Below are 16,808 nucleotides of genomic sequence, written 5' to 3' on the forward strand. Positions count from 1 at the left end.
GAGCGGTGTTATTGTACTATCATACTATTGACCTTTATCGTAAAATTTATTAAAATATTAATGTACGAGTATTACGCTATCTTGATATGATAGTGCTGTGTAGGGTAATCTTTCAAATCATTACGTAACGTATATTGTTATGTGGTAGGACGGTGATGTGACTTTGTATTTGATATATATTGCCTACTGTATTAGTAGTCTTATTTGTTTGAGGAAGGCTTAACCTTGATCTTTTTACACTTAGCAGTATAGTGTACTTCTTTATTTGCTATAGAATAGTAGTTTGGAGAAGAAAGACTACAAGGGTCAACTATACAACAATACCTAAGTGTATCCCGTAATTTATAGTAAAAGCTATAAAATATTGAGCATGCAGAGTGACCAGAGTCGCGAATACTATGACAGAGAGTAAATGCGGCGTCAGAGTGGACGAAAGCACAAGTGAAATTCACTTATATGCTAGCTCAAGACACTTTCTATGATAGTTATTATCAAGTATCTACCAGCATCTACAAGAAGTCGCAGTCTTTTCCCCTTCACAAGTGCTCAAATGCGATCATTATTACGTATAACAGCTGCACAAGTTTCAATATAGCTGTTTACCATTTACCGGTAAAATGACCATAAATTGAAAATACTGTATTGTGCACCTGCCCCGTATAATTTAATAATTACCGTGTCATCAAACTATTGTATCATTTCTTAATATGCAGTACAATATGTATTTACTAGTATACTCAGTAGTCACTACTGACTGCTGAGTGAAAGTAATTTATGTAGATGTAAGAAATGTTATACCATGGATTGCTCAATGTGTCATCATCGCTAGACTTAAGCGACAAGATGAGAGAGAACTGAGCACGAACGACAGCCTACTTGACCCGAATAATAAGGCTAATAAATAGAGAGAAAGAGAGTGATATCGTGCTCCCTCAGAAGCTTCTGTTGATCAATTCCCCGACTGTATACGCGTTTGCAGTATCATAGACCACTAGAACTCTAGAAGATTGCTTTTTATAATTGAATTAGTTTTCTTCTACACGGTAGTGCATCTGTCCATGACGGCAAAGAGTCTTGCCTGTGGAGTCTTGCCAGCACTGTACTCTACTATGACGTAAACTGACAATTCAGTCCGGTCCGGATCAGTCCGGTCCGGATCGGTACGGTACTCTCACCAGGGTGGGCTGGGCAGCTGTAGTCACTCGTAATCACTCGCTTGTCTGCTGACTGCGGTCGTGCATTTCTTTGGGCCACAAGCGTTGGAAGAAGGTCGCTTGTACGGTCTACTATGACGCCAAATGTCATACATGAAACACTATTTTCCCATTGATTGACGTCATCCAGTCCCGCATACAACAGTGAAAAGAAGGAAAAGACCAGTCGGGAAAGAGTGGAAAGGATAGCGACAACATCGATTTACTATTCGTTCTCCAAGATATTTTGTCCAAGAGAAAAAGAATATTCAGGTTCAATTGCTTTCTAGTACAAGTACATAGTAAATCGCTTCTTTCTAGAATCAAAGCGAGGGTATTTTGTGTTGGGAGAGAAGCCTACTGATAGGGATGCCTGTCTGCAACAGCCATTTGTAGAGCGTTTTTATCGCTACCTTGCTGTAAGTATCGACTCCAGTGGTATGATAGCTAGTTGTTATGGATTGTCTGATAGACAGAATGAATTATTGGACAAGAAATGAGAAAGGGTAGAATGACCATTGAAGATCATCGTCATACCACTATGCTTCAAATAGGCCCTATGCTATAGCTACATGATTAAATGTTAATTTGTGCTACTTTTCCGATCGCCAATGACTTGACTTTCAATCTACCGGTGACATGGTATATCCACCCTCTTTATGCTCATAGCAAGTCACTGGAGGATTCGTCAGACCTCTGTTTATTGTCGATGGATGCCCAAAATACCCAATGGAAGCGACGTAGTTTGGGCAAACGTCCAAATTAATATTAAATTAGACCTACGTTACCCCATTTTGAATCTTATCCCTAGAAATTATGTATAGTACACTCATTGGTACGCCGAAAATAAACAGATCTGCTGATGATCACCTTGTACGGTAGACAAGTTCTTCCTCGATATTGACACCAAGTTATTATTCAACTTGCCCCTTCCAAGATGGATTAACGCCTTGCCAATCACTACATATTACTAACTTACTACATGACCATGTACAGTAGATACAATATGACTATTTCAATAACAAACATATTATAGCCTGTAGGTAGGAACAATGTTGCTAATTTCATCTTGTTATGGAAATAAAAAGAATGACGACAATGCACCCCTCCAACAGTGACAACATTGTTCATACTTGAACTTTATTCTCCTTCAACTAGTCAGTAAAAGTAGAGACTTTAGGTTCAGTTTGATGACGCCAACTCTATCATCAAAATGGAATAGGTTTGGTTAATTGATAGTAGATACAACTTTCCTCGTCTTCAATTTTACATACGACGAAGAATACATACTATATTTGGGATCGATTGTTCGTAGTAATAGATATTGTGTCAGCTGCTTGCCTGCACCTTTTGCAGAAACTGGATAAACAGCTTATAATTGGATATATTCGAGACGTACACAGGCTGCCTAGCAAGAAAACTCATTTACATCTTTAACCAACGGGTATTAAAGCGGATAGATTAAAACTGAAGTAGACTTTTCTTCAATATCGTAATCAAGTTGTATAGGAAGGAATGCTGCACCCTAGCCGTTTGGCGTTATAATAGAATTATCACTATACATACTTACGATAAGGGTACAGTAGTTGTTTAATTTATTATGCTTTGTTCACATAACTACAGGCTGTCTCACAGTAAGTGCATTAGTAATTTTGTTCCTTGAACGTTTAGGCATTGAGGTATTCATGCCCAAGTTAACTTATCAGACTAAAAATGGTATATCAAAATGATACTGTAATTTCAGTTGATCATCAAAGATGACATCAACTCTTAACGTAAACCAACTAACTGGCATCGTAGTAACTGCAGCAGGAATGCTTTACAGGTAGTAATTGTGCCGTGCTGAGTGCCAATTTGACATGCTAATAGTAGAGAATACACGATAGGATCACTTTTAATAAGGATACACTCCAAATTATGATCCTCATAATACCGGATTTATTAACTATTACTAAATAAAAATTAATATTGTTGAAATAGGCATCATCAAGACTGCCTGTTGTTAATACTGTATGTGTATACTGTTGACGATTACTCTATCATTACGGTGTATATATGATGTTTAGGTTATTTACTTTATGATGTTTTATAATCTTGTAAAGATTGCTACGATTAACTAGAAGAAATGATTGTCGGGGTGTGACATGTATTACTTGTTATCAACTAAATAACAGTATAGTGAATGGTCATACTTGCAACTCATATTGCAACATGATGCACTCGTATAGCGAATATTTGAACTTATCTTCTTGCTAACCAAATCAGATCTCTACGTTAACGGTACCGTTTCTTATAAATTTAGTATTTGTATTTCGTTTGTTGAGCCTATAAAATAATGTTGAGTAATTCTGCCAACATTATAACACACTGTGCTTATCTTTATTAACTAGCTTTCAATTCGTTCTCATTCTATTTACATGGATGAATGAATAGCTATTCAGTGGATTACCATAATAGTTAATAGCATGGATGGTAATGTAGCTCATTGTATTGATGGTGAAGAGGACGAAGGAGAGATTCCTGAATGTAATGGGGGTATACAAGTCATTGTGAACGCTGCAACTGCGTGTCATGCTGAAGGGCAAAGCAAGTCTGCTATCTTAGAAGATGTTCTCGCTACCGGCCAAGGTGACCGAAATAATCTCAATTTAACTGGATGGAAGCGTACTGCAGCTGTTAATGACCGTAGTGCTCAATCGCCTTTAACAAAAGAAATTTGGGAAAAGCATATCGATAAAGATGGTAGAGTTACTAACGAAGATAAAATACGCGAGCGTATATTCAAAGGTATATAGTGGTAGCATACCATTTATCGACTGATATTACTAACAGTTCTATCCATTAATTTTTTCGTGGAAGATCAGAAATAAACAGTATATTAATTTGAATCGTTCTGTACGAACAATTAAATTCATAGTTTCAGTAATCATAACTTGAAGCAATAGTAGTCAAGAAAATGTTGATTTTATCTTAAATACGTATGATTATGATAGGTGGCATCAATCCGATTGATCGCAAAGATGTTTGGAAATTTCTATTTGGAATGTACTTGTTTAATTCCACATTTAGAGAAAGGCAGGCTTTAGACGAAGAGAGAGCTGTAAGATACTTTGCCTTAAGGGCTCGCTGGCAGTTTGAACTAAGAAAATATAACGTATATCATCAGGATGATGTTAATAATATTAATTCAGATGAACCTGTATTCATGGTCGTACAGAAACAAGTTAAAGTTAGTACAATTATGATATCATATTGTAACAGAAAGTATATTTTGCTTCGTTCTTGACTGGTTGTAATAATGTTAACAAATTTGTAGTCACCATAGAAATTCACTTTGAATGAGCATCAAAGTTATCTAATCATCTAGTGTTGAAATTTTTAACGACCCAATTTGAATACTTTTTTTTTTATTCCAATGTAACTGAATTCATGGTGATAACACGAACTACAGAACGAGTTCTCTAAATATTATTTAAACAATGACTGCAGCGATTTCCAGCAACAACAACATTTCAACTTTCTATATACAGATGCCACGGTATAGTAAATTACCTGATACATTATTGAGTTTATATTAGAAGTATGTCGTGTGATTGAATACTAGTAACCTCTGTAGGACATTTGTAATACGGTACATAACAATCAGTGGCGACGTGGTACAGAATGTGTACTCTTGTTACTATCACTTAATCGTATTTTAACTGTAAGAATCGGCCAATGTGTTAAGATATTAACCGCAATGAATGTTATTAACCTAATTTCTAATAGCTGTATGCGTGTCGCCAGCCTTTTGATGAAAATTTAACTCTTCAAGCTATACGCACTATTGATAAAGATGTTCCTCGAACGGATCGTGTCATTGATTTTTATCAGTTAGTAGTTAGTTAGATTCGTTTCCATGCTCTCAATTATTAATTTAAGATCCTAAATATTATGTATCTTATATTGCTTTATTGGTTATTCTTAAATATTAAACTAAGTTGTTTTGTAGTTTATTCATGTAAAAGTACTAATGTTGACACCATATCTTATGGAACAATCATTACGTAGAGGTGAACAGGGCGATAAAAGGCTAGAAAGTTTGCGTCATATTTTAATAACATTTGCCGCTTTTCACCCAGGTATTGTTTATTCCATCTACAATAAATGTATTACCGGTAGTGTAAATTTGGAACTCAACAATAATAGGAGTAATTTAATCTTCGTGATATTCTTCTCTATTCAGGTGTCACCTATGCACAAGGAATGAATGATGTTCTGAGTAGATTTCTAGTAGTTTTAGAATCTGAAGTTGATGCTTTCTGGTGCTTCAACTATTTTATTGAAAGAGTAGAAAACGATTTTCGCGAAAGTGGGATGTTACTTAAAATCGGTGCGATTCATACGAAATATTTTGATTATATAACCAGTACTCTGTCTGTAAAGGTTGTATTGTTGGTCTCATGTAGAATCACAATTAATACTATATATCTAGCTTACAGTGTTAGTGTACAATTTTCAATTCATTATGGTTTCATTTTATAACTCGTTTTGTGAAATAGCTTTTATATAATTACGATGTAAATACGCCTGATGAAGGTAGATCTGGTGACGATATATTTAAGTTAATGAGATTCTAATTACTTCCTATTTTAGCTTCAGTTCAGCGATTACTCATGGTCCTTGATAGTAAATTATTTGAATATTTGGAATCTCTCAATGCTAGCGATCTCATGATCTGTCATAGGTAAAATATTGGCATAAGATATTAATTAACGCTACACGTTATGCAGTTACCTTTAGAAACTGACTTAAAAGTTATTTGTCACTGGATGAATGAAATCATGAAACCTTCTTAAAATCATTTTCAGATGGCTACTGCTAACTTTCAAAAGGGAATTTGCGTTTGATGATAGTCTTAAAATTTTTGAAATCATATATAGTGGGCATCTTGAACCCCACTCATATGAAGGTGCTATGGCAATTGAACAACAAAGAATATTAGAAATAGAAAAAGGAGGTACAATAATGATTTTTTAATATGATGTTATAAGTATGCTGAGTTGGTGGCTTGTTAATAGAATTTTCTATGTTTTGTACTATACAGGTGGTTGTGTTCATGGCTTAGAAGTTGATGTTAACTCTGAATTTACATTTGACATTTTTGTAAGTGTCGCTGTCTTGATGATATTTAGAGCAAACATAATGAAAGCGGCGGATGCAACGGAAGTATTTTCATGTTTAAATAAGTGAGTTATATTGTGAACTTAATTTACAGTTATGGAGACCATACAATCGCAATTAATTTATTTTTATTACAATTATTTCAAATATCGAAAGCTTGACGACTGGTATGGATCTAAATACCGTAATAGAAGTTGCAGAATGCTTATTCTTTATTTATTGCCGAACTACTGTAAGGGATAGTTTTGAGATTATTCAATCCGGTAAAGAGGCGGAAGAATAGAAAACGACAACGACATTAAATTCGACCTCTAAATCAACCGATATTCTAATAATCTTGAACTTTCTTGCCTGCACGTAGGATCATCTCAAATCATTGTTTCTAGGAACAATTATTGTTTAAAGCAGCTAGTAAAAAATCAATTAAAATTGTATCTATCCCATATAAGATATATTTTTCTATAGCTGCACAGTAATCATGTCTTCAATAAGTAATAACTGCTGTACAATATTTATTTAAAAGATATTTTTACATTTTAGTATTGGTAAGCTACAGAGCTGCTATAACAAATTTCAGCTCACTGTTTTTTATTTTGGTGATTCACAAAGGAATTTTTTATTTTTCTTGTATCTTAAAAAATATAATTTCTTGTAAAGTCGAAGTTCATCGTATTTGCGATGAGATTAAGATAAATTAGCCTTAATTTACTATTCACTTTACCGATATATTAATGCAATCACTTAGAGATGTTTCGCTAAGCCCTGCTTAGTATCCTCGTGAAGCTATGTAATCAAAGCTTGATCATTCTTGCTGTAATCTATTTTACTTAGCAAGGCATAATTACATACTTATTACAAGCTGCGTACGATTTAATTGCTTTCGGTGACGGCATATCTATATGTTGCAAATTTAAAACTATTATTGATTATGAATCGTACATTTTAATCATTACGATGATCAGCAAAATCGATAGAATGCCAGTTTATATCACGAAATACTGATATCTGTATATGTACGTATACGCTATTAAGATTCTTCACGTTAAGAACCGATCTTATAATGCGGTTATGTAAAAAAACTATATTATATGCCTACTACCATTCTTGAAGGTGACTCAGATAATGAATTGGGTAATTTTAAAATTATATGAGCAAGATGTCACTAATGTGACATTTTGCATTGTATGAATGTTATAATCATTATTGCCTGATGCGATTGTGGTGTACAGTATTCCTTACAACACGTTACAAGATATTCAAGTCAGGTAAAATTAGATATCTTTAACGAGAAGAACCAAAAATTTATAATAAATCACTAATTTTAATATTTGGGATTACAATGAATTGAAGACTTATATACAATAAATTTGGCCTTATAATAATGCAAAGAGTAAAGTTTCAAGCTTCAACAGTTATTATATAAAAGTGGTCAAAAGTTTTCATTTTGATTTTATATGAACTCCACTTTTTAATCAATGCACTCAAGATGCTATTTTGACGGCGCACTAATTGTTCAGAGTATCACATACCGCATGTATAAATAAAATAAAAGATTTACGCGTAACTTCAATCCTACTGATTATCCAGCAAGGTGTAAATAACTGTATGACAGCAACATCGGTTGGTAAATATTACAAGTGGCTAAAGTTAGAAACTATCGACAAGAAGTTCGATAAAAATAACTACCATCACCATCTAATGGAGACCCGAGTATGAGAGTAACAAGTTATAATTTAAAGGAACTTATTTGGTAAGTCATTACCGCAGTAAACGTAGTATTATTTAGACGCTATTTGAGCCGAGTTCATGTTACTGTACTTTGCATCACAGCAAAGGCGTTTTGCATAAGTGCTTTTAAAAAGTAAAACTTTTCGAGACTCAGGCGTCGAAATTAATTAGTAAGCGCTAGTGCTACATAATAATTAACTATTCAAATATATTTAAGTAGAGCTAATTGATTTTCAAATACGATCCATTATTCCTCTAGAGAAATAAGATTACGACTAGCATCATTATTTTCTTCATTTTCACTTTGCTGAGCCCACATTTGTGCATATTTTCCGTTCATTTCAAGAAGATCTTCATGCCTAAGATATATACGCATACGTTGACAATCATGGTTGATCAAACTTAAACTAGCTACAGAAAAGATGTTAGCAATAACGTTTCTAAGTTCATCATAGTAAGAATAACAACCGCTAATTATGAACTCACCGTCCTCTCTCTATTATTTCTCCATCCTTAAGTACAAGGATTAGATCAGCGTTTATGATAGTTGATAGCCTAATTATAGAAAATTAATTAAATAGAGCAAAGCAGGATTAAGTTTCCTTTTATATATCGAAACGAGTAAATCTATTAAACATTTCACTAACCTGTGTGCGACAACAACTGTGGTACGATTTGCGCATACTTTAGTTAACGAAGTTTGTATGTTTCGTTCAGTTTGAGTATCGAGGGCAGATGTAGCCTTATTGATTAAAATTAAATTCAGACTTTGGAAACTTCTTGAATCGAACCTACGAGTACAGCTTCGATTGTAATTATAGTATTACTAGACATACCTCATCGAGTAACACAAATTGAGGTGACTTTAGAATAGTTCTAGCAATAGCTACTCTTTGCTTTTCTCCTCCACTCAGTTTTAGCCCTCGTTCACCAACGACTGTATCATATTCTAGTGAAACAGGTAACCATAATTAGGTAATAAAAATTATTTAATTAAGAGAATAACTGTCTTTACTACGATACGTACTGTCTGTAAAGCGTAGCACGCGGTCATGAATATCTGCAGCTGCTGCGGCTTCCTCGACTTCATCGTCATTGGCATCAGCACGGCCATACCTTACATTATACCTAAATTGATGCAAGAAAAGAAAAATGATTATCTGGCGTATTAGTAACGCTCTTTACTATGATATATTTAATAATCCATTAAGGTTGTACCTAATACTTTCGTGAAATAAAACAGTATCTTGAGGAACGACACCTATAGCTTTCCTTAGAGATCTTTGAGAAATCTTGATTTGATAGCAATGTAAGTTAAAATAGGAAATAACATTAAGCATGATAGTACAGTACATATATTCTATACAGAGAATGCTACTCAATATAGAAAAATAAATTCGTACAAAAGCATCTAATACAGTAAGTTTATGATTCTAAACTGGTTTTTAATACTACCTCACCTTGGTGATATCCTGACCATCAAATAATATCGTGCCGCTATGGATGTCATAAAAGCGGAATAGGAGTCTAATTATTGTGCTTTTACCACTACCGGATGGGCCAACCTAAGAAAAAATGAATAATCAGTGTACTATGATCAAGTAGAATTGTGGTACCATAAGATAATTTTTCGGTTCTACTGTATGTAGTGACCGATACTCGTATTGCCGATATAACATTTCATCATAATATAATAGGGCTAAGCTATGTCAGTAACATAATGAAGAACCCTACCAAAGCTACAGTTTGCCCCGGGAGAACGGAAAATGAGATGTTCTTGAGAACTGGGCGACTGATAAAGCAGAATATCAATGTTAAATGTTAGAAACTGTATAACTATCGTAGAAAATAGCTTTATCAAAACAACGCTATCATCACCTAGAGTTATAATGAAAACAAACATCCCGAAATTCTATTTCGCCCTTAGTTACATTGAGTTCTGGTGCATTATCAATATCTTTCACCTAGCAAAGAAATTGTAACATCAGATTAATGTAATTCATTGTGTAGTACAAGTTGAAATTTAGATCGGAATGAGCCGCGTACTTTGTAAATAAGTACAGAGAGATGTTAGTACAAAGTACATCGTAATAATAAGATATTTAACGTTTTGCAAATTCCGTTACATGCTAATAAGTACATACATCTACTTCAGCTTTCATTAGATCAAGCATATTTTCCATGTCAATAAATGATTGCTGTATAGTTCTATAATTTCAAAAGTCAACGACAGTATAAAATAATTAAAAGCACTGCTAAATCTGCTTAGAAAAATAATCAGCCTAGTACAGTATTTACGCTACCTGTAGTATGTCCCAAAGTAATTCAGAGGTGCATAGAGTTGCACTATATAAGTAGCAAATAGCACATAGTCGCCAACCTAGGGATTGGTACGTGACCGTACAGAAAACAAACTTTAATTTGAGTATATAATGAGTTAATAGTATCGTAATGAATGTACACGCTCATAGGCGGAGAGGTATACTAAACTTTGGAAGTTAATATTACACGTATTAGTGTAAAAGTACGTAGAACCATAACCAGTATTACCTTCAAGGATCCTTCCGCTACAAGATTCGCACAAAGTAAAGAACCAGCCAAAAGTCCTGAAGTTATAATGATACTTTGTGAAAGGTTTAATAATTGCAATGAGGCTAGGCTAATCCACTCAGATCTCTAATGAAAATAAATTGGCGAAAGCAAAAGATTTACATCTATTAGTTTTTGGATAGACAGTTTGTAATATCTCGGGTAAAAAATGATATTAATCTTAATTGATTACTATCGTATCACCTGATACTCAACAATCGCAGAATTAAATCTGTCAACCTCAAATTCCTCTCCAACGTAATATTTTACCTGAAATAATTTTATTTAGGATGTAAAACTGATTTCATACCATAGCTAAAAAATTAATTAAAATTGACCTGCTTACAGTTTCGAAATTTATTAAGGAATCAACAGCTTTAGCTCGTGAAGAGTTATCCAGCTTATTCATTTTTCGGCGAAACTTTGTTCGCCATTCAGTTATATATATCGTAGCAATCAGATACAATACCATGGCGAAAAATACGATAACGCCAAACCAAGCATTAAAGGCCAGTATGAAGTAAATGATAGCTATAATGATGTCAGCTATTGTTGGAAGGATGCTAAAAATGACATTACTATAGATAATATAAATAGTAAAACTTCCATTAATAATCGCACTGATTGAAGCGAACATTGATGCTTGATATTTATGCTGTACCTCAGTAGCGTATTAATGCTGCTAGCGCCACGATCCATAACACGTAAGATTTCACCAGTTTTACGATTTAAATGCCATTGTAAGGATAAGCTTTTAATGAAAATAATTGTATTCTTAGTTAAACTTAAGTCTTTTCAATCGTTTAATTGACAGTTCAATCTATTTACCTATGCAGATGAGCGAATAATTCTACACGCACGGTTCTTGTTGTATATTGCTGAACACGAATCCATAAAAATGAACGAATAATACTTACAAAGCCCATTGATCCTGAATGTAACGCCAAATATAATGTTACATCAATTATAAGAATAAATTTCTAGATCAAATTTAATATGTAATCATGTAGGCATTATCTGTAAACCTACCTACTCCTCCTCCCTGTAAAAACTTGAAACCAACATACGCGAAAATTAACCCGGTTGGCATTAAAATTTTACCATGAACCCCGGTAAGGGCATTTACTATAAAAATTCGATTTGAGAAAACCATTAACGTTTCAAGTTACTATGATAGAGAAATCTATACAATAACAAATATTTGTTAAAAACGTTTAACTTACCAATATATTTGTAATATAATGGTACCAATAAATTGACTCCTCTCACAGAACACAAGAGGATAAAGCATAATACAACGTGGAATTGAAGTCTCCTAGATGCAATGAGAAGAGTATTATCCAGTTATAAAATTTTACTTCACTTACATACCAAACCAATCCATTAATATTGATAGCGTGGCTTTCGTAGCAATATAAAATGCGAATGCAAAACTTACTTGTTCTTTTTAGGCCATACATACGGCCATAACATCTTAAATTTAGTGCTGATAGCATTAAACGTCGATTTCGACTCTGATGTTATATTCCCGTCCTCTTTATCCTATCAAAACGTAAATGCAATAGTGATTAACATATATGCAACGATACAACATAGAGCAGAATTTACTTCTTGCGGAAGAATGATATGAACAAATAGTAGAAGCTTACAAAACCTACTAAAGGTAATTATAATAATTGTGAATTACAGTAGAATTTATTACAAATGGTGATGATTTCAATCGAAACAACCATGATTAGGATCGCAATGAGGAATTCTTAGTCACACGTAACGGTTACTTCGTAATATCACTATTTATCAATCATTTCTTTGATAACTAATTAATCACTGCCATACCTCGTCTATCCAATTAAGAAGCCAATATAGCTAATTTATTTTAAGTGTAAGTATGGTCATTCAGTCTGAATATATAAAGGATTCAATAGCCGTATAGTGGCTAACGAAATTACACTAATCTTGCAGTACCGTCTCTCATAGTATTTACATCGTAACATTAAATGCATTAATTAATAAATGTAAGAACAGTAAAGTAGAGCTAGTTATGATCGCTTAATTTGCCCGATTCACAATTGCAATAATTATTATAATTATCTTACCTCATCGACATCCGCGTTGACTAATAGTGCAAAGCGTGCTCCACGACGCATAATACTGAAGGCAGCACCGTGGTAGCCAAGGAGGAGAGATAAAAATGCACCGATATATTTCAAAATGAAGACGCATAAATCGGCAATATCGACTAAAAAATGAGAAAAAAATTGCAATTATTACGAGTACTAGCAATCGATTGTCACCGCCATGATATTAGCGCACTACTGTATATTACAAATAAATGCAAAGCCCAATACAGATATATTCGCGTATAACTATATTGAGGCGTGATCAAAATCTAGGACATTATAGCGTAGTACTGTATAATAATTATGAGAGCCGAACTTGTCATACTTACTGCTTCGCTTCATTTGCCACCACCATCGAGGGCTTTTCCACGATATGAATGCTATATTCTCCAAAGCAAAGGCAGTCAACCAGAATAGAAATAATGGCCATCCATGTCTTGTAGCTTTAGATCGCAAAATGTAAGATCTTTCAATCTTCATAACTAGCATTGAGTAAGTCCATGCCAAGAAACTTAAGCAAGCAGCTACAATAATATAATCAGGAGGTAGCCTGCCAGTCGTTTCTATTTAATAAATTACCGAAAAATTTTGGTACCGCAGTCACTTTAAAGTCATATTAGTAAATTAATTATGGGATTATCAATTATGTATCAGCTTGATCATATGATGAGTGGTTGAAGTTGTCATTGTACTTTCTGATCCCATTACAGCTTCATCTACAACCGTAAACATTAGCTTTCTTGACTGTCTAGAATCCATCGAATTAATCTATACCTAGCACAGGTCATAATGCAAACTATACTTAACTGAGTTGGCTGAACATGCATAATTCGTTATCAATTATTCATGCATGAGTACGATGTCATCTACACTTTATCTAATTTAGTCTTACTACAATAAATTGCAAGTGTATAAGTGGCACAGTATTGATTGAATTTAACAGCAAAAATCAATGTACCTTCTGTGTGTGTTTGCTTATGGTACTCGTAATGCTGGATGTTACTCAGATGCTTTTTATCATAGCAAGCATTGCAATTTATTTGTTTCTATACAGTACAGGATTATCTTTTTGGCCCATGATATCTGTCTTTAATTTCGTGCTGTGTGATATAAATTACTGCTTTAGCTAATCTAACAAAATAGACTAAATTAACTTTCATGCCCATGCATGATATCAGTTCAATTTAATGCTACAATAACTGCACAGCCATACAATGTACGAGATAATTAATACTTGTGTTTACTCCTCGATGTTTCGTACGATTGTGTATTTAATTTGTACAGTAATTCGTTATGAGATATGCCATCAATGCCTGAATTTCTAGCCATTTGAATTCATTAATTATTGTTTTATAGTGTAAATCGCAAGAACTGTTGAAACCGTTTTTCTTCTATACGTGCTGTATGACTAGCTATCTCTACAGTCCGATATGAAGTCATCTCTGTGTCGAACTTCAATTGATGAATAAACGGGTGATTCCGCACCTAATGCTATCCATGTTTTGCACGATTTATTGTTACTCAAGAGTAAAAAAAACTATCGACTTGGGATCTTCACATGATAGCTTGCCTAATTGCCTCCTTGTAGTCACAGGTGCAATATCAATTTGAATGACGAGTATGGAGCACATTACAGAACTACAGTTACAAGTGTACAAGAGAAGCCTCTTACTGTGTATTTTTAGTGCAGTATCTTATACAAAGAGTAATTAATATATCAACTGTCAGAAAAATTCATAAGTATCAGTTACTTGGCATAGTTAATCATTGATCTACTACTGTATACTTTAACATTAAAGTATTCAATATACTCGCTATGGCGATTTGATGTAGTCAATAAGAAGGATGTATCGATGGAAAGATATCATCCATGCTTAGCATACGTATCATTCTTTGCTATGTATTAAAAGCTATGTACACAGCCTATCCATCGATTTCTATTTGTCTAGCAGTATATCTAATCCCTTGATAATGTGATCTACTACTGTATAATTTAACATTGAAGTATTCAATATACCCGCTATGGCGATACGATGTAGTCAATAAGGATGTATTGATGGAAAGACATCATCCATGCTTAGCATATGTGCCATTCTTTGCTATGTACTAAAAGCTATGTACATAACCTATCCATCGATTTCTACTTGTCTAGTAGTATGTCTAATCCCTTGATAATGTGATCTCATCACTTTGCGAAAGAATGTAGAAGGTTACTACTGTTATGGATGAAAAGCCGGCATTGCATAAAAAGTAGATATTACCCATCATGTTCAATGATGGCGGTCATGGCTACTACTAATTACCCATAGCTACAATGGTATGACAGTCGTCAACAATATGACTTGTACCTTACCGATGATAGCATGGATGATGATATAAGCAACGTTGATAAATGCCATGGCCAAAGCGACTAAATGTTGCAGTTTGTAAGCAAATGACGATGGAATTTTACTGCTCGATTTGCCATGATAGCGCCTTCGTAAGTGAATGCAGTAACCAGTTCCAACGATAAAGGAAAGAAAGAGTAATATACAGCCTGCGATTACTCTATAGAAACAAACTGACAAACCAAAATCAACCCATACTGGTGTAAAAGGATCATTGCGGCTACAAAATATATTGCGTGCCATCTTGAAGGCGAATGATAAAGATTAATTAGCTTGAGATGTTAATTAATGAATTAATTAATCAACCGGGGAAATTTGAATTTTCCTTTTACTATAGCAAACGAGCTTTTATCAATGGCTAGTAAACAGTATGGATTAGATCAATTGAATCAGCAGGGTATAATACTTTATATGGCTGGCTGTGCTAAGGTAGGGTATAATGTAATACTATCGCTCATATCTAATCTCTCTGCCGTGCTGTATTATCATAGAATGTATAGAAATCTTTGGAATGCTTTGTCACCATGACTAAGCTGAAATTAGCAATCCATTTTTTTGGACTGGAGTCATATTATCTTTGTATTTATAAAGTCATGTTTTGGATGTTGTATAACAATAGTATAGCTAAAGGCTTGTTTAGGACACTTTATAGCAGTCTATCGCTAATACTAATAATGCTATAATACTATAGCTATTAGCTAGAATATCATACTAATACTAATACTAATAATACTATGATACTATAGCTATTAACTAGAATATCATACTAATACTAATACTAATAAGACCATAATACTATAGCGTTTAACTATAACATCATACTAATACTAATAATACTATGATACTATAGCTATTAACTAGAATATCATACTAATACTAATACTAATAATACTATGATACTATAGCGTTTAACTATAACATCATACTAATACTAATACTAATAATACTATGATACTATAGCTATTAACTAGAGTATCATACTAATACTAATACTAATAATACTATAGCGTAGCATCTATAATAATACTATAATAATAATACAATATAAGTTATTAACTATATAAACTACCAATTCATTATAATACTTGTTATTTAGAAATCAAGGGGAATGCTAATGCAATTGGGGCTTATTTGAATTCTCATCTTTCGGTATACTGGACTTGAATTGGACATATGGTATATCTTACATTTGCAACATTTTATAGCAATAGTATAAGATAGATCGTGTTTGCAAGTCTTTACGTAGTAGTAGAACATTTCCAGTAAAGTATAAACTATTAAAATGCATTCTAAACTGGATATTTGAGGTATAAAAATTGTAGAAAGGCTCTTAATGTCTCATTCCAATTTTACAACAAGTACAGTATATACTTGTTCGAAAGACTACAGTAATACTTGTAGATAGATCGTGTTTGCAAGTCTCTACACTGTAGTAAAACATTTCCAATAAATCTACTACCATTAAAATACGTTGTAAACTGGATATTCGTTGCGTAGAAATATATAGTTTTTTTTAATATCTCATTACAATTTACAACAAGTACAGTATATACTTTTTTAAGAGACAGCAGCAATAGTATTCGATAGGTCGTGTTTAGAAGTCTCTGTACAGTAGTAGAAAATTTCCA

At 33.5% G+C, this 16,808-nt stretch overlaps 2 protein-coding genes across 2 annotated transcripts; one reads left to right on the forward strand and one right to left on the reverse strand.

The window, feature by feature from the left end:
- Nucleotides 1-3,658: 3,658 nt before the first annotated feature.
- Nucleotides 3,659-6,639, forward strand: TRIADDRAFT_52272 (uncharacterized protein; the record flags this gene model as incomplete). Its single annotated transcript, XM_002108085.1, has 9 exons — nt 3,659-3,980; nt 4,187-4,422; nt 4,962-5,072; nt 5,185-5,314; nt 5,419-5,565; nt 5,829-5,919; nt 6,116-6,192; nt 6,280-6,421; nt 6,513-6,639. 9 exons carry the CDS (start codon nt 3,659-3,661, stop codon nt 6,637-6,639), a joined length of 1,383 nt encoding a protein of 460 aa, XP_002108121.1.
- Nucleotides 6,640-8,331: 1,692 nt separating this feature from the next.
- Nucleotides 8,332-15,423, reverse strand: TRIADDRAFT_20003 (uncharacterized protein; the record flags this gene model as incomplete). Its single annotated transcript, XM_002108820.1, has 22 exons — nt 8,332-8,443; nt 8,571-8,639; nt 8,732-8,826; nt 8,921-9,033; nt 9,112-9,212; nt 9,303-9,376; nt 9,545-9,649; nt 9,819-9,876; nt 9,963-10,048; nt 10,229-10,292; nt 10,388-10,464; nt 10,635-10,760; nt 10,878-10,943; nt 11,020-11,251; nt 11,335-11,424; nt 11,502-11,604; nt 11,703-11,798; nt 11,897-11,988; nt 12,112-12,215; nt 12,779-12,912; nt 13,123-13,356; nt 15,147-15,423. 22 exons carry the CDS (start codon nt 15,421-15,423, stop codon nt 8,332-8,334), a joined length of 2,508 nt encoding a protein of 835 aa, XP_002108856.1.
- Nucleotides 15,424-16,808: the final 1,385 nt, after the last annotated feature.

This window comes from Trichoplax adhaerens, genomic scaffold (assembly GCF_000150275.1).
Source record: "Trichoplax adhaerens TRIADscaffold_1 genomic scaffold, whole genome shotgun sequence".
NCBI lineage: Eukaryota > Metazoa > Placozoa > Uniplacotomia > Trichoplacea > Trichoplacidae > Trichoplax > Trichoplax adhaerens.